This window comes from Schistocerca piceifrons, chromosome 3 (assembly GCF_021461385.2).
Source record: "Schistocerca piceifrons isolate TAMUIC-IGC-003096 chromosome 3, iqSchPice1.1, whole genome shotgun sequence".
NCBI lineage: Eukaryota > Metazoa > Arthropoda > Insecta > Orthoptera > Acrididae > Schistocerca > Schistocerca piceifrons.
Window position 1 is genome coordinate 167,135,116 of NC_060140.1, and position 19,303 is coordinate 167,154,418.

The 19,303-nt window shown below is 51.4% G+C and overlaps 1 protein-coding gene across 1 annotated transcript in view; it reads left to right on the forward strand.

Moving 5' to 3' along the window:
* LOC124788487 (trichohyalin-like) overlaps positions 1 to 19,303 on the forward strand; it is a 76,189-nt gene that overhangs the window by 10,948 nt on the left and 45,938 nt on the right. The window contains exon 2 of the mRNA XM_047255757.1: positions 10,350 to 16,182. Coding sequence (XP_047111713.1) covers positions 10,350 to 16,182 — 5,833 coding nt within the window. The remainder of the gene's footprint in view (positions 1 to 10,349; positions 16,183 to 19,303) is intronic.

Here is a 19,303-nt window from a genome sequence, read left to right on the forward strand (position 1 = left end):
AGTGTGAGTGTGGCACAAATCCAGCAGTTCTGTGGACCAAAGTTGTACACAATGCACTGTGCACGCTGGTGGTGGCAGTGGGCAGTGTATACATAGAAGAAACTGCCAGCTGAACTGATCATAAACTGGACATGGTTCTATTCAGCTACATGGAGGCCATTTGTAGACATTCATAGACTTCATGTTCTCAAACAATTATTGAATTTTTATGGATGACAGTGTGCCATATCACCAAGCCACAGTTATTTGCAATTGGTTTCCAGAGCATTCTGGACAATTTGAATGAATGATATGGCCACCTAGGTAGCCCGACATGAATCCCAACGAACATTTATGTGAATCAAGAGGACAGTGTGTGCAAAAATCCTACAACAGCAACGCTTTCACAATTATGGATGGCTATAGAGGTAGCATGGCTCAATATTTCTGCAGAGCATTTCCAACACCTTGCTGAGTTTATGCCATGTTGAGTTGCTGCACTATGCTGGGAGAAAGGAAGTATCACATGAACTGTCACCTTATTGTAAATTGTCTGGCATGGTGACAATATCCACATTGCTGTTCAGGTGTCTTAGATGTTGCAACTGCTTACTATCTCCAGTATCCTCTTGCATAAGAACTCTATGCATTCTATCCTCCAGTGAAGCAGCAATTGTCCTGTTCCGCCTTGAGCCTCTTATAGGAATTCGTCTCCAGTGAAGTGCAATGATGACATCTTGCAACTCAGCCACAAAGTGGTAATCCAACTGGCTCACTACAAGGGTGAACTTTGTTGTGTCAGCCACAATTCCAGTGCAGCATACACTTGCTTCCACCTGTGTGAACCAAGGGACTGGGTTACTGGACCAAAATGGAAGCAAGCAGACCACTAGTACTGACATAGCTGGTTCTTCCAACTTGCTGTAAAATCAATAAAAAACAGTTGTGGTTCAATTCCTTCCAGTTCTTGATCATTTCAAGTGTCACGACTTGTTGATTTTGGCTTGACTTCAGCTGACCTACTTTTGTTTGGATGTGCTCATAACCAGAACTAGCAATCCAACACTTGGCTGGAGTTCAAGAGATTAACTGTTGGTGCGTTGTCTACTGGCATGGTTGATCATCAGCAAAAGAGAGGTATAATACTTTAATTCACCAAACCCTTTCTAAAAGGGAACTAGTCAGCCCTTATTAACACATTAACAGGTAAACAGCAAAGAACGAACATGACACGATAAATTCACAAAAATAAGGAATAAAACATGTAAATCCAAAGGGCCCCTGGTCCGTACATGTGGAACTGCTTTGATAGCCACTTGGCTACTTCATGTGACACTGCACCACAAACACTATGCAGACAATTCTGTACTAACATGTGACAAGACTCATGTCAAATGCTATATTTCTTTGTTATATTATGAATTTAGTTTTTAGTTGCATTTGGTCTTTACCATGTCCATTTTTATTTAGATGCTGTTAAAGTTTCAACACCAGGAAGGATAGCAAATAACGAAATTTTACTTATTGTATGTATATGTTATGGAAGGAAAAAGTACGATTAAATTTTTAGGTGATTTGGACGTATACAGACTGAAGTACACTGAACTGTTACCTCTGACAGCAACAATGGTCTAACTTGACTGGGGATCAGTTAAAGCTGCTCACACTGTCACAAGTCAGTACCAAGCATCACACTATGGAAATAAACATGTAAGTGCTATACGCAAATTGTGGCCAAATGGCTATCACAACAGAAGTTGCCGAGTTGATATCAATTATAAAGCCACATATCACATGCACCATTCATACAGCACATGGTGGATGCTGACAGATCTATTATGACTATCAGCATATATTCATAGTGAAAAGTGAGTGATCTGCTGCCATCTGACAATCTTAATAGAACCACTCATACAGTTGCAAGCCAGCACCTAGCATCACAATATGGAAATAAATGTGTAATTCCATGTGTACCATGAGAAGATGAGCCTGAAAAGATTCAAAAACTGGTTAATGGAGTAATTGAATATTTGATAAAAGTGACTGGTTGCAATTTTCTTTATTTATACTGATCTCGGATACGGCTATGTTAACCCATGCCGATGTACCATGCTGCCAAAATTCTTGATGCTTAGTGATTTTTGTGTATGGCATACCAGACTTCCAGGAATGTTTTCAATGGTGAGAGATCTGTAGAATGTGATGTCAGGCCAACAGTGGAACATCCTTTGCATCAAAGTAGGTCAGGACAGCACATGCTAAGTGTTATCACATCTTGTTGAAAGATACCTTCCTAGTGATCACCAGATTTAACACATCACAAATGTAATGCCTGCTGTAAAAATAATTCTGCTGTGTGAACCAGAGGTGATAGTGTTGTGTGGTGCTGGACCCTTATGACAATAACAAATCCCATCTCACGAAGTTTGTTCTCCTCAGAATCTCCACACACTGATATCCATTGTGAGCCTGTCCATAGAACTGGGACTCATCTGAAAATATGAGAAGCCTGTATCCACTGTTCTCATTAAGTGCACCACTATTGGTGCATCCCTCTCCTCTGGTGCACCTAGGGAAGCTGCAGCAATGGTTCCCACACTGACAGCTCATGGTGCTCCAGATATCACACCAGTTGCGTGGATACTTGTCTTGCTGCAAAGTAGTCCAATTTCTGACAAAGTATGTGACATAAAAAAAACAGTGAAAATTATGTATGTCATCTCAGGCACTAGTTGCATTGGGCTGTTTATTCCCTTCATGGCACTGAGTTTTGTCTCCTGGACTGAATGATTCCACATTCACATGACAGTCATGTGACGAAGTTGAGCAGTTGTATCACTGTAAGATAAATTGTAGTCACCATAGGCGATGTTCCACCTGCTGTCAAAGTCTTACATGTGCAGGAAAAGGCTTATTATTCTTACAGGTGGCATAAGTATCCTCTCAAAAACAATCAACATTCAAATGTTATTTCTGACAGAGAAAGATAGTGCATAATTTTTCCTTGTACACAGAACATAATGCATTACTCCTACTTTTTGTGATTTGCTGAAATGCTAATGATTTTTATATCCAAACATGAACACTTCATGCCAATTTGATGTTTGTTTCATGGGTAATTCTTGGTACTGCAATTTTAGGGGCCACCAGTGTAATTGCTGTTGCAAGAATGTGTGAAACACAAACATGTTGTTCTTGGCTAATTCTACTTATGTATGACCTCTTTCTTCTGTAGTATCAAATCACATTCTTAATGAAGAACTACTCTTTAGCTTTTGTACTGCTTCTGCATTAAAAACTTCCATCATTTTATGTCATTTGGTAATTTCCGTAACATTCTGTAAAGGCATTCTACCACCTCATCCAGCAGTTTAGTAGATGTAACTAACATGAAGATCTCACCAGAGATTAGAAATGTTCATGTTGCTGACTAAGTTTCTCAGAATTGTGCTTCTGAAGTCTTTGTCTTCATCCAAAGTCTAGATGGTGATAGCTTGTTCCTTTGAGTCCAATTTAAACAACATTACACAACTACCCTCACACTACAATTTCATGCTATGCACATTTATTACCAGTTTTCTTGGTTCATGGAGATCAGCTATTGTGTGTTAGACTTCATATATGTAATAAGACATAAGTACATCAGAGAGATTTTTGAAAGTTGAACTTAACAGAAACAATTCACAGTAGTTCATAATCAATGTATGTTTCTTGTGTGTACTTTCCATGGCTGACTTTCTGAACATTAAACAGTGATGACACTAAACAGTCTACTTTGTCTTTACACAGCATATAGGCCTACTGACTAATTAGGTACATATAACTGCACTCTCCTGCAGACTGGCTGTGGCTTTGTACACAATGCCTACTGAAAGACATCAGCAGTTGTTACAAAAGGTTAAATTACATAGTTACTACATTTACAATAATAAAATAAAAAGGTTTTAAAAGTAGCCAACACATACATATCAGGCAGTCAATTATTTTGATTAACAATTGGCTCAATGTCCTTAAATGTATATAAATTATTATTCTACTTTCTGAAAATGCATTGGGATTTACTAAAGGCAACAAACATTTTTATATAATCTCAAAATTTCTAACTTAACAATGTTAAATCCAGTGTGGAATGTAACAATATTATGAAAAGGAAAGTTGCTCCTCACCATATAGTGGAGATGCTGAGTCACAAAAAAGCACAACAAAAAGACTGTCACAAGAGAATGGTGCTTTCAAATAAGTTATGTTAATCCTGAAATAATTATTTGAGGTCCAATTTGCAACTGCGCATGCTTTTCATGAATAGTAAATGTTGAATATTTCTTTAAATAACATGTTTCTGCATGAGCTGTTAACACTGCTGTTATCAGTGGCCTGCAAACTACACACTGAGTAATAAGGATTTGAAATATGCAGTTTTGACAAAAAATTATAGATTTCATATGTACCGTATATTGTATATGTACTGAGAGTGAAAAGGGGCAGAAAAGATAAAGTATTCACAGAGTGACAGTTATTGAGCTATAAGAAATAAAATTGTCATAACTTTTCAACAGCTTGCATTAGGATGTTTAAACTGCACAGTGTGCCATGGGGATTGTTGGGAATTAGTATGCACTGTATTTTTTTTTTTTTTTTTTTTTTTTTTTTTGTGGTTTTAGGGCGCACAACTTCAATGGTCATTAGCGCCCTGACTACTCTAAGAATGCACCGCGAGGCACAAGTTGACCACAACAACTAAAAGGGAAAACACGATAAAAGACAGACTGACAGGCATAGGATTAAAGAACAGCATCATCAAATGTCCTTAGCGAGGTTTGTCAAATTGATAAAACGAAGAACACGAGCAGCTGCTCGTGGGTCATCCGCTAAAATGGCATCGAAAGTATTTGGCAGGTTAAGATCGAGGCGCAGTGTGTTAAGATCTGGACAGGACATTAAAATGTGTCTAACCGTCAGCAAGTGCCCACATAGGCAGAACGGCGCCGGCGCAGCCGTCAGCAGATGGCGATGGCTGAACCGGCAGTGTCCAATTCTTAACCGGGCTAAAACGACCTCCTCCCGCCGAGAAGGGCGTGAGGAGGACGTCCAAGCCACGGGAAGAGGTTTTAAGGCCCGAAGCTTGTTGTCGGTAAGTGCAGCCCAATCGGCATGCCACAGAGATAAGATGCGCCGACAAATCACCCTGCTAAAATCGGACGAAGGGACGCAACAAGAAGCTGTCCGAGGCTGGAGGACCGCAGCCTTGGCCGCGGCATCTGCAGCTTCGTTCCCAGGGATACCGACATGGCCCAGAACCCACATAAAGCTAACTGGAGAACCGACGTCCACCAGCTGCTGAAGAGAGCGTTGGATCCGGTGTACGAAAGGGTGAACCGGGTACGGATCACTGAGGCTCTGGATGGCGCTCAGGGAATCTGAGCAGATGACATAAGCAGAATGTTGGTGGCGGCAGATGTAAAGAACAGCCTGGTAGAGGGCAAAGAGCTCAGCTGTGAAGACCGAACAATGGCCATGGAGCCGGTATTTGAAACTTTGTGCCTCGACAATAAAGGAACACCCGACCCCGTCATTGGTCTTGGAGCCATCTGTATAAATGAAAGTCATGTCGATGAACTTCGAACGAAGTTCCAAAAAACGGGAGTGGTAGACCGAACCGGGGGTGACCTCTTTTGGGAGCGAGCTGAGGTCAAGGTGAACGCGGACCTGAGCCTGGAGCCAAGGTGGCGTGCGGCTCTCGCCCACTCGAAAGGTTGCTGGGAGGGAAAAAGTAAGGTGTTGAAGGAGGCGACGAAAGCGAACTCCAGGGGGTAGCAGGGCAGAGACATACAACCCGTATTGACGGTCAAGAGAGTCGTCAAAAAAGGAACGATAAGACGGATGGTCGGGCATTGACAGTAGCCGACAGGCATACCGACAAAGCAGTATATCGCGCCGGTAGGTGAGTGGCAATTCGCCAGCGTCAGCATGAAGACTCTCTACGGGACTGGTATAAAATGCTCCAATCGCAAGTCGTAAACCCCGATGTTGTATGGAGTTGAGGCGGCATAAGATGGATGGCTGTGCAGAGGAGTATACGAAGCTCCCATAATCCAGCTTGGAGCGGACGATCGACCGATATAGACGAAGTAGGATGGTTCGATCCGCTCCCCACGACAGACCACTGAGAACACGGAGGACATTTAAAGAACGGGTACAACGGGCGGCCAAATATGACATGTGGAGACCAGCTAAGTTTCCTGTCAAATGTAAGGCCTAAAAATTTGGTTGTCTCCACGATTGGGAGAGCAACGGGACTGAGTCGTAAGGACGGTGGGAGAAACTCTTTGTATCGCCAGAAGTTAATACAGACCGTCTTCTCGGCAGAAAACCGGAAGCCATTGGCGACACTCCAGGAGTAAAGACGGTCAAGAGAACGCTGAAGACAGCGCTCCAGGACACGTGTACACTGCGCGCTGCAATAGATGGTAAAATCGTCCACGAAAAGGGAGCCTGATACATCAGCTGGGAGGCAATCCATTATTGGATTGATCGCGATGGCGAAGAGAGCGACGCTCAAAACTGAGCCCTGTGGCACCCCATTCTCCTGGCGAAAGGTGTCGGACAGGACAGAACCCACACGTACCCTGAACTGTCGATCCATTAAAAAGGAACGAATAAAAAGAGGGAGGCGACCGCGAAGGCCCCATGTATGCATGGTGCGGAGAATGCCCGCCTTCCAACAGGTGTCGTAAGCCTTCTCCAAATCAAAGAACACAGCCGCGGTCGGGCGCTTCCGCAAGAAGTTATTCATAATGAAGGTCGACAAGGTAACCAGATGGTCAACAGCAGAGCGGCGCCTACGAAATCCACATTGTACATTGGTAAGTAGGCGTCGAGACTCGAGCAGCGAAACCAATCGAGAGTTAACCATTCGCTCCATCACTTTACAGACACAGCTGGTAAGCGAGATGGGTCGATAACTGGAAGGCAAGTGCTTGTCCTTCCCCGGATTAGGAATCGGGACAACAATAGACTCGCGCCAGCATGCTGGAACATGTCCCTCAATCCAGATGCGATTGTATGTACGAAGAAGAAAACCTTTACCCGCAGGAGAAAGGTTCTTCAGCATCTGAATATGAATAGAATCAGGCCCTGGAGCGGAGGACCGTGATCGGCCAAGTGCGGTTTCGAGTTCCCGCATGGTGAATGGGGCATTATAACTTTCACAATTCGAGGAGCGGAAGTCAGGTTGCCTAGCCTCCTCTGCCTGTTTGCGGGGGAGGAAGGCAGGGTGGTAATGAGCGGAGCTCGAAACCTCTGCGAAAAAGCGGCCGAAGGCATTGGAGACAGCCTCAGGGGCCACAAGGACGTCATTCGCGACCTTCAAGCCAGAAACTGGTGAGTGGACCTTAGTGCCAGATAGTCGGCGCAGGCTACCCCAGACAACAGAAGAAGGAGTAAAACTGTTGAAGGTGCTTGTGAAAGCAGCCCAGCTGGCTTTCTTGATTTCTTTGATAATACGACGACACTGAGCACGTAATCGTTTATAATTGATACAATTCGCCACTGTAGGGTGGCGTTTAAAAGTGCGTAAAGCACGTCGACGAGCACGTAAAGCGTCTCTACATGCTGCGGTCCACCAAGGGACCGGTACGCGACGTGGAGAAGAAGGAGGGTGAGGGATGGAATATTCAGCAGCAGCGAGAATGACTTCCGTGAGGTGTGCGACCTGACGATCGCAGCTTGTAAAGGTTGGATCCTGAAAGGTCGCCCTGGAAGAGAAGAGCCCCCAGTCTGCCTTGGAGATGGTCCAATTAGAGAGGGGGTATGCTGCAGGAGATGGATAACACACGGGAAGTGGTCGCTCGAATATGTATCAGAAAGTGCATACCACTCAAACCGGCGTGCAAGTTGGGGAGTACATATAGAGAGGTCTAAATGGGAATAGGTGTGAGATGTGTCCGAAAGAAAAGTAGGGGCGCCAGTATTGAGGCAGACAAGATCGAGCTGGTTGAAAAGGTCTGCTAACAAGGAGCCCCTCGGGCAGGATGCTGGAGAGCCCCAAAGGGGATGGTGGGCATTGAAGTCTCCAGTTAACAAAAATGGTGCAGGTAGCTGAGCAATAAGTTGCATCACGTCTGCCCTGGTAACGGCAGATGACGATGGAGTGTAAACGGTACAAAAGGAAAACGTAAAAGTGGGGAGAGTAATGCGGATGGCAAATGCCTGCAGGCCGGTGTGCAACGTGATGGGATCGTAGTAAATATCATCCCGGACCAGCAACATAACCCCTCCATGAGCTGGGATACCTACCACAGGGGGTAGGTCAAAACGCACAGAGGTGTAGTGTGCCAAGGCAATTTGATCGCATGGGCGTAGCTTCGTTTCCTGGAGGGCTACGACAAGCGGACGGTGCAAGCGGAGCAGCAACTTCAAGTCCTCTCGGTTGGAGCGAATGCTGCGAATATTCCAGTGAATAAGTGCCATCGTAAGAAAAGGAAGATGAGAGAAGTGGTCACCTCGAAGGCCGCTTAGGGCCTGGCTTCGAGCGAGCACTGCCGCCGCTATCAGTAGGCGGACAGTCATCGTCCATTGGGTCTATAGGGTCATCGGCCATCTCGGGAGGATGGCCGGGAGGGGGAGCTTCCTCCGCCAGTGAACGGCCAGATGTACGGCGACCAGCGGTGCGGCCAGGCGAAACGGATGACGGCCTGGGGCGGCAGCCGCTGGGTGGCGCAAGAGAAGAAATGCGCCGTGGCGGGGAAGGAGAACTGTGCTTCCTATGCGCCTTTTTGGAAGGACGTGTAGTGGAAGTACCGGTCGAAGGCTGGGAGGTCGAGGTACGGAGGAAGTCTGCACGGGATGGTTCCTTCTTGAAGGCCCGTGCATCTGACTTCGGTGTCTTCGTCTTAGCAGAAGCTGAGGAAGGTGCTCGTGTCTGTGGGGTAATGGGAGGAAGAGGAGACGTCGACCGCGCGATCTTAGCACTGGCCGAACGGACGACCGTGGTGCTGAAGGTCAGATCGCATGTCTGGGTTGCTACCTCCCGGGTAGTCCGAGGAGAGGCGAGGACAGTACTGTATTTCCCCGCTGGGAGCAGCGTGGGCTTCCTACTAGCCAATAGCTTGCGAGCAGCCGAGGTGGACACTTTCTCTTTGACCCGAATTTCCTGGATACAGCGTTCTTCCTTATAGACAGGACAGTCGCGGGAGGACGCGGCATGGTCACCCTGACAGTTCACACAACGAGGAGACGGAGGTGGACAGTCACCCTCATGGGCATCCCTGCCACAAGTGACACATTTAGCCGCATTGGAACAAGACTGTCGAGTGTGATTGAAACGCTGACACTGGTAGCAGCGCATAGGTGTCGGGACATAGGGGCGAACAGAAATAACCTCGTAGCCCGCCTTGATGCGCGATGGCAGCTTAACACTATCGAAGGTCAAGAAAATTGTCCGGGTCAGTACAAGGTCATTGTTGACCTTTTTCATGACCCTATGGACAGCCGTCACGCCCTGCTCAGCGAGGAATGATTGAAGCTCCTCGTCAGTCAATCCGTCAAGGGAGCTAGTATAGACTACACCACGAGACGAATTCAAGGTTCGGTGGGCCTCCACCCGGACAGGGAACGTGTACAGGAGGGTGGCCCGAAGCAGTTTTTGTGCCTGAAAGGCACTCTCAGTTTCTAGTAATAAGGTGCCGTTACGCAACCTGGTACAAGATTTGACAGATCCGGCTATGGCATCTACGCCCATCTGAATAACGAAAGGGTTGACAGAGGAAAAATCCTTTCCGTCCTCAGATCGAGAAACTACGAGGAACTGTGGGGCAGGCGGTAGTACTTTTGTCACTGTTGGCTGGTCACGTTTCCGTTTTTGGGTCGAAGTCTAAAGAGATGGAGTAGAATCCATTGCGGAGGAATCCCCCATGATTGCCAGCGTCTCCGATGGCGCGCTCCTTCCTTGTGGGGACCCTCTCAGAGGGCACTCCCGCCTTAGGTGAACGTTTACACCTCAGGTCACACCTCCCGAGAAACAGACGGAGGGACCAATCAGCATGGTCAGAGGGTATCAGCTCAGGCAATCACCCCTCCCCGGGCCTGGCCTTTACCAGGGGGTACGCGGGTGCCTTACATGTCTACCCAGGGCGGGGACTTACGCGTTACCCCGTCACCGGCTACGCGTGCGAGCGCGTGGGTCGGCCTTCAGGCACGCACAGGGAGGAAGGAAGAAGAGGAAAAAGAAGAGAGAGAGGGAGAAAGAGGACAGACTGTCTCAAACGCCGAGGCGGAGACCAGAGAAGGCAAGGAGAAAAAGTCGAGGAGGAGAAGTCGAGGAGGAGAAGTCGAGGAGGAGAAGTCGAGGAGGAGAAGTCGAGGAGGAGAAGTCGAGGAGGAGAAGTCGAGGAGGAGAAGTCGAGGAGGAGAAGTCGAGGAGGAGAAGTCGAGGAGGAGAAGTCGAGGAGGAGAAGTCGAGGAGGAGAAGTCGAGGAGGAGAAGTCGAGGAGGAGAAGTCGAGGAGGAGAAGGCGAGGAGGAGAAGGCAGGGAGGAGAAGGCAGGGAGGAGAAGGCAGGGAGGAGAAGGCAGGGAGGAGACGGCAGGGAGGAGACGGCAGGGAGGAGACGGCAGGGAGGAGACGGCAGGGAGGAGACGGCAGGGAGGAGACGGCAGGGAGGAGACGGCAGGGAGGAGACGGCAGGGAGGAGACGGCAGGGAGGAGACGGCAGGGAGGAGACGGCAGGGAGGAGACGGCAGGGAGGAGACGGCAGGGAGGAGACGGCAGGGAGGAGACGGCAGGGAGGAGACGGCAAGGAGGAGACGGCAAGGAGGAGACGGCAAGGAGGAGACGGCAAGGAGGAGACGGCAAGGAGGAGACGGCAAGGAGGAGACGGCAAGGAGGAGACGGCAAGGAGGAGACGGCAAGGAGGAGACGGCAAGGAGGAGACGGCAAGGAGGAGACGGCAAGGAGGAGACGGCAAGGAGGAGACGGCAAGGAGGAGACGGCAAGGAGGAGACGGCAAGGAGGAGACGGCAAGGAGGAGACGGCAAGGAGGAGACGGCAAGGAGGAGACGGCAAGGAGGAGACGGCAAGGAGGAGACGGCAAGGAGGAGACGGCAAGGAGGAGACGGCAAGGAGGAGACGGCAAGGAGGAGACGGCAAGGAGGAGACGGCAAGGAGGAGACGGCAAGGAGGAGACGGCAAGGAGGAGACGGCAAGGAGGAGACGGCAAGGAGGAGACGGCAAGGAGGAGACGGCAAGGAGGAGACGGCAAGGAGGAGACGGCAAGGAGGAGACGGCAAGGAGGAGACGGCAAGGAGGAGACGGCAAGGAGGAGACGGCAAGGAGGAGACGGCAAGGAGGAGACGGCAAGGAGGAGACGGCAAGGAGGAGACGGCAAGGAGGAGACGGCAAGGAGGAGACGGCAAGGAGGAGACGGCAAGGAGGAGACGGCAAGGAGGAGACGGCAAGGAGGAGACGGCAAGGAGGAGACGGCAAGGAGGAGACGGCAAGGAGGAGACGGCAAGGAGGAGACGGCAAGGAGGAGACGGCAAGGAGGAGACGGCAAGGAGGAGACGGCAAGGAGGAGACGGCAAGGAGGAGACGGCAAGGAGGAGACGGCAAGGAGGAGACGGCAAGGAGGAGACGGCAAGGAGGAGACGGCAAGGAGGAGACGGCAAGGAGGAGACGGCAAGGAGGAGACGGCAAGGAGGAGACGGCAAGGAGGAGACGGCAAGGAGGAGACGGCAAGGAGGAGACGGCAAGGAGGAGACGGCAAGGAGGAGACGGCAAGGAGGAGACGGCAAGGAGGAGACGGCAAGGAGGAGACGGCAAGGAGGAGACGGCAAGGAGGAGACGGCAAGGAGGAGACGGCAAGGAGGAGACGGCAAGGAGGAGACGGCAAGGAGGAGACGGCAAGGAGGAGACGGCAAGGAGGAGACGGCAAGGAGGAGACGGCAAGGAGGAGACGGCAAGGAGGAGACGGCAAGGAGGAGACGGCAAGGAGGAGACGGCAAGGAGGAGACGGCAAGGAGGAGACGGCAAGGAGGAGACGGCAAGGAGGAGACGGCAAGGAGGAGACGGCAAGGAGGAGACGGCAAGGAGGAGACGGCAAGGAGGAGACGGCAAGGAGGAGACGGCAAGGAGGAGACGGCAAGGAGGAGACGGCAAGGAGGAGACGGCAAGGAGGAGACGGCAAGGAGGAGACGGCAAGGAGGAGACGGCAAGGAGGAGACGGCAAGGAGGAGACGGCAAGGAGGAGACGGCAAGGAGGAGACGGCAAGGAGGAGACGGCAAGGAGGAGACGGCAAGGAGGAGACGGCAAGGAGGAGACGGCAAGGAGGAGACGGCAAGGAGGAGACGGCAAGGAGGAGACGGCAAGGAGGAGACGGCAAGGAGGAGACGGCAAGGAGGAGACGGCAAGGAGGAGACGGCAAGGAGGAGACGGCAAGGAGGAGACGGCAAGGAGGAGACGGCAAGGAGGAGACGGCAAGGAGGAGACGGCAAGGAGGAGACGGCAAGGAGGAGACGGCAAGGAGGAGACGGCAAGGAGGAGACGGCAAGGAGGAGACGGCAAGGAGGAGACGGCAAGGAGGAGACGGCAAGGAGGAGACGGCAAGGAGGAGACGGCAAGGAGGAGACGGCAAGGAGGAGACGGCAGGGAGGAGACGGCAGGGAGGAGACGGCAGGGAGGAGACGGCAGGGAGGAGACGGCAGGGAGGAGACGGCAGGGAGGAGACGGCAGGGAGGAGACGGCAGGGAGGAGACGGCAGGGAGGAGACGGCAGGGAGGAGACGGCAGGGAGGAGACGGCAGGGAGGAGACGGCAGGGAGGAGACGGCAGGGAGGAGACGGCAGGGAGGAGACGGCAGGGAGGAGACGGCAGGGAGGAGACGGCAGGGAGGAGACGGCAGGGAGGAGACGGCAGGGAGGAGACGGCAGGGAGGAGACGGCAGGGAGGAGACGGCAGGGAGGAGACGGCAGGGAGGAGACGGCAGGGAGGAGACGGCAGGGAGGAGACGGCAGGGAGGAGACGGCAGGGAGGAGACGGCAGGGAGGAGACGGCAGGGAGGAGACGGCAGGGAGGAGACGGCAGGGAGGAGACGGCAGGGAGGAGACGGCAGGGAGGAGACGGCAGGGAGGAGACGGCAGGGAGGAGACGGCAGGGAGGAGACGGCAGGGAGGAGACGGCAGGGAGGAGACGGCAGGGAGGAGACGGCAGGGAGGAGACGGCAGGGAGGAGACGGCAGGGAGGAGACGGCAGGGAGGAGACGGCAGGGAGGAGACGGCAGGGAGGAGACGGCAGGGAGGAGACGGCAGGGAGGAGACGGCAGGGAGGAGACGGCAGGGAGGAGACGGCAGGGAGGAGACGGCAGGGAGGAGACGGCAGGGAGGAGACGGCAGGGAGGAGACGGCAAGGAGGAGACGGCAAGGAGGAGACGGCAAGGAGGAGACGGCAAGGAGGAGACGGCAAGGAGGAGACGGCAAGGAGGAGACGGCAAGGAGGAGACGGCAAGGAGGAGACGGCAAGGAGGAGACGGCAAGGAGGAGACGGCAAGGAGGAGACGGCAAGGAGGAGACGGCAAGGAGGAGACGGCAAGGAGGAGACGGCAAGGAGGAGACGGCAAGGAGGAGACGGCAAGGAGGAGACGGCAAGGAGGAGACGGCAAGGAGGAGACGGCAAGGAGGAGACGGCAAGGAGGAGACGGCAAGGAGGAGACGGCAAGGAGGAGACGGCAAGGAGGAGACGGCAAGGAGGAGACGGCAAGGAGGAGACGGCAAGGAGGAGACGGCAAGGAGGAGACGGCAAGGAGGAGACGGCAAGGAGGAGACGGCAAGGAGGAGACGGCAAGGAGGAGACGGCAAGGAGGAGACGGCAAGGAGGAGACGGCAGGGAGGAGACGGCAGGGAGGAGACGGCAGGGAGGAGACGGCAGGGAGGAGACGGCAGGGAGGAGACGGCAGGGAGGAGACGGCAGGGAGGAGACGGCAGGGAGGAGACGGCAGGGAGGAGACGGCAGGGAGGAGACGGCAGGGAGGAGACGGCAGGGAGGAGACGGCAGGGAGGAGACGGCAGGGAGGAGACGGCAGGGAGGAGACGGCAGGGAGGAGACGGCAGGGAGGAGACGGCAGGGAGGAGACGGCAGGGAGGAGACGGCAGGGAGGAGACGGCAGGGAGGAGACGGCAGGGAGGAGACGGCAGGGAGGAGACGGCAGGGAGGAGACGGCAGGGAGGAGACGGCAGGGAGGAGACGGCAGGGAGGAGACGGCAGGGAGGAGACGGCAGGGAGGAGACGGCAGGGAGGAGACGGCAGGGAGGAGACGGCAGGGAGGAGACGGCAGGGAGGAGACGGCAGGGAGGAGACGGCAGGGAGGAGACGGCAGGGAGGAGACGGCAGGGAGGAGACGGCAGGGAGGAGACGGCAGGGAGGAGACGGCAGGGAGGAGACGGCAGGGAGGAGACGGCAAGGAGGAGACGGCAAGGAGGAGACGGCAAGGAGGAGACGGCAAGGAGGAGACGGCAAGGAGGAGACGGCAAGGAGGAGACGGCAAGGAGGAGACGGCAAGGAGGAGACGGCAAGGAGGAGACGGCAAGGAGGAGACGGCAAGGAGGAGACGGCAAGGAGGAGACGGCAAGGAGGAGACGGCAAGGAGGAGACGGCAAGGAGGAGACGGCAAGGAGGAGACGGCAAGGAGGAGACGGCAAGGAGGAGACGGCAAGGAGGAGAAGGCAAGGAGGAGAAGGCAAGGAGGAGAAGGCAAGGAGGAGAAGGCAAGGAGGAGAAGGCAAGGAGGAGAAGGCAAGGAGGAGAAGGCAAGGAGGAGAAGGCAAGGAGGAGAAGGCAAGGAGGAGAAGGCAAGGAGGAGAAGGCAAGGAGGAGAAGGCAAGGAGGAGAAGGCAAGGAGGAGAAGGCAAGGAGGAGAAGGCAAGGAGGAGAAGGCAAGGAGGAGAAGGCAAGGAGGAGAAGGCAAGGAGGAGAAGGCAAGGAGGAGAAGGCAAGGAGGAGAAGGCAAGGAGGAGAAGGCAAGGAGGAGAAGGCAAGGAGGAGAAGGCAAGGAGGAGAAGGCAAGGAGGAGAAGGCAAGGAGGAGAAGGCAAGGAGGAGAAGGCAAGGAGGAGAAGGCAAGGAGGAGAAGGCAAGGAGGAGAAGGCAAGGAGGAGAAGGCAAGGAGGAGAAGGCAAGGAGGAGAAGGCAAGGAGGAGAAGGCAAGGAGGAGAAGGCAAGGAGGAGAAGGCAAGGAGGAGAAGGCAAGGAGGAGAAGGCAAGGAGGAGAAGGCAAGGAGGAGAAGGCAAGGAGGAGAAGGCAAGGAGGAGAAGGCAAGGAGGAGAAGGCAAGGAGGAGAAGGCAAGGAGGAGAAGGCAAGGAGGAGAAGGCAAGGAGGAGAAGGCAAGGAGGAGAAGGCAAGGAGGAGAAGGCAAGGAGGAGAAGGCAAGGAGGAGAAGGCAAGGAGGAGAAGGCAAGGAGGAGAAGGCAAGGAGGAGAAGGCAAGGAGGAGAAGGCAAGGAGGAGAAGGCAAGGAGGAGAAGGCAAGGAGGAGAAGGCAAGGAGGAGAAGGCAAGGAGGAGAAGGCAAGGAGGAGAAGGCAAGGAGGAGAAGGCAAGGAGGAGAAGGCAAGGAGGAGAAGGCAAGGAGGAGAAGGCAAGGAGGAGAAGGCAAGGAGGAGAAGGCAAGGAGGAGAAGGCAAGGAGGAGAAGGCAAGGAGGAGAAGGCAAGGAGGAGAAGGCAAGGAGGAGAAGGCAAGGAGGAGAAGGCAAGGAGGAGAAGGCAAGGAGGAGAAGGCAAGGAGGAGAAGGCAAGGAGGAGAAGGCAAGGAGGAGAAGGCAAGGAGGAGAAGGCAAGGAGGAGAAGGCAAGGAGGAGAAGGCAAGGAGGAGAAGGCAAGGAGGAGAAGGCAAGGAGGAGAAGGCAAGGAGGAGAAGGCAAGGAGGAGAAGGCAAGGAGGAGAAGGCAAGGAGGAGAAGGCAAGGAGGAGAAGGCAAGGAGGAGAAGGCAAGGAGGAGAAGGCAAGGAGGAGAAGGCAAGGAGGAGAAGGCAAGGAGGAGAAGGCAAGGAGGAGAAGGCAAGGAGGAGAAGGCAAGGAGGAGAAGGCAAGGAGGAGAAGGCAAGGAGGAGAAGGCAAGGAGGAGAAGGCAAGGAGGAGAAGGCAAGGAGGAGAAGGCAAGGAGGAGAAGGCAAGGAGAAGGCAAGGAGAAGGCAAGGGAAAGAGTAAGGAAGACAGTGAGGTGGGGAAGAGCAAAGAAAGGAACCAACAAAAGGAAGGAAGAAACGAGAAGTGAAAAACCAAAAGGACCACGATGATAGGTCGTGGAACCGTCCGTCTCCGGACGCAGGCGCTAACTACCCCCGTGAGGGGGATGGACTCCTTTTAGTCGCCTCTTACGACAGGCAGGAATACCGCGGGCCTATTCTAATCCCCGGACCCGCAGGGGGATATGTATGCACTGTATGGTTTGGTTTAGTGACTAAGCCTACTTTTATTTGGACGGATTCATCAATAAGCAAAATTGGCACAACTAGGGGACTTAACATTTCATGATCAATAAATCTCTTCACTCTCAATTGATGACTGTGTGATGTGCAGTGTCCAATGACTGAATAATTGGTGCAATATTCCTTCATGACATGGTGACTACTGAATGGTACATGGAGGTTTTGGAAGATGATTTCATCCCCACTATCCAAAATGACCCTGATTTTGACAAGATGTGGTTCATGATAGATAGAGCTCAACCCCATCAAAACAATGGTACCCACTGGCATGGGCCTCCATTGACCGCCGTATTCTCTGGATCTGAACCGATGTGATTCCTTTTTGTGGGGCTATACTAAAGACAAGGACTACAGCAGTACCCCCAAAACCATTGCTGAGCTGTAAATAGCCATTCAGGAAGTCATCAACAGCATCAATGTTCTGACACTTCAGCAAGTCATGCAAAATTTCAGTATTTGTCTGTGCCACATCATCACCAATGATGGCAGGCATATTGAACATGTAATAACCTAAATCTGAATACCTGTAGTGATGTTCTCATGTTGAATAAGATGGGTGCATAGTCAGGAAAGGAATGATGATTCCACTGCCTTTAGTACCGACCACATAAACAGAACATTGAGCATTTATCTACAAAAGGGGCATACTACTGACAGCAAAAATGAAGCTATGTTGACAATGAACAGATTCAAGACTTGAGCTGTTGGTTTGCAATTAATCATTTAGGTTGTAATACCATAAGCAGAATCAAATTATACAATTCTGGGATGTCTGAAATTGGGTAAGTACTGTGGCACAGCAAACGGTGGGAAGTGGCTGGAGGTTATGTGCATGTGAATCCTTAACAAGCCTCAAATACATTTATTGGCAAACTCAACAAATATCAGCACATGTATAAGGTGAAACGTAAGTAAAATGGCCACTACTGAAAGTACAAAATACAAACTTAATATCTAGTACAATATAACATGCAGCGAAACTCAGAACATTTTTACTTTACAATAAGGAGGGCATGAAACACTATACCATAAACAATTATGCAAGCTGTAAAAGAATGACAAGAACGACCTAAAATAATCAAATATTATTATCCCTGGGCACAAATAAAAAAAAAATTATAAGAAAGACCAACAGAAACTGACATCCCAAACTAACATTGTACAGTCAGTTAACATGGAAACAGTACATAGGTGATAACACACACTGAACCAGGTTACCCATTGCTGGCACTGGCTGAATTATTAATCTCATTTATGCTGATACAGTGACCTGACGAAGAAAAGGTCACTGACAGTGTTTCAACCATAGATATATTTGCATTCAGAGGTTTCAAATCAACAGTAAGCATCAGCTGTCTTATGCAAGGAGGATGCACAGCTCATGAGACATCATGAGGCACTCCAAAACCCGACCCCTAGGGTAAGTATTGGTCGAGCCCCACAGGACATGATGGACACTGAAGTCTCCCAGGAGGAGGAATGGTCATGGGAGTTGAGAGATAAGATCTGTGAGAGCCTCATAGTGTAATGCATCTAGTGGAGGTAAATACATAAGCAAACAGTAATTCTTTGACATGCATGAATTTGAATTGCAGCTGCTTGTAGATCAGTAGCCAAGTTAAGAACAGAGGGGTGGTGCATATTAGTGACAAAAACTGCAACACCTCCTTGGACCTTTCCCCCAATAGACCATCCTTGCAGTATAGCATATATCCCTGTAGCACAAGGACATCTGTATCTTTAAAATGCATTTATTTTAAACAAAAGCACAAGGGAAGTGCCTGTGCTAAGAGTTTCAGTTCCTCCACAGGAGTCCTGAATCCATTCATGTTCCACTATCGTATGGAAGCTGCATGATTGGTGCAGTTTTAATTTACCACCATCTTTGCACTGGGGAGGTGAAACACTGAGAGCAAGGGGGAATGGAAGGGCTGCCTGGATCCAAGTGATCTTACTCCATGATATCCCCATCAGTCTGACAGGAAAGAATGATGGCTCTTGAGACAGCTTTTGACTAACTTCATGAGCCTTTCCCTGTACCCTGTGCCTTCAAGGATGAGGAGGAATTGCAGGGGAGGGGGGGGGAGGAGGAGGGAGGGGGGAGGGGCGGGCACATTGGTAGGCACTCTGCTTTTCTTTCATCTTGTGTATGTTCGCTGCAGAACCGTTGTTGGTCTTTCCTGGTGCAGCTGCCTGGATTGCTTTGTCCTTACTCTTTCCTTTCTCCTTTGACATGGACACGTGCAAGTAAAGGTGCTTGTAGTGGATACATGCACACTATGCATCGTCTGTATTGAAGCTTCCGCCTTGGCAATAGGTTTCTGCACCATGGAAGAAAATGAGGTGGGAAAGATAGGGGGTTTCGCCACCATTGGCTTCGGCATAGGGGATCAGCTTGGTCACTGAATTTTGCATTCTTCAGCAAAAACAGGTCAGTCTTGGCTCCATACTGGGTGGTTCCAAGAGCAGTGGATGCAGATTGCCCGAGATGGGCAATCAGTCGCAGTGTCATGAGCAGCTTTCCCACAGTTACCACAGATCGCTTCATCTCCACAACTCATGGTTGCATGGCTGAAACACACCGCATAGGGTTTGGAATGTAAGGCCGAACATTAAGTCAAATGAACCTCACCATAAGATGGTCAGGCAGTTTTGAAGAATTAAACATGACAATGAAAGTGGCAATCCTTTCAGTTGTTCCATTACGGTATTCCTCCAAGTTTGTTGCTCCACATCGGTTATTGCCTGGGTTGTCCATTCTTGTTCCAGTTCTGCTATGTCTATGTCCATGACATCTCGGCATGTGACAATACCCTTACTAGAGTTGATAGAGGCGTGCATAGTGACATAGTC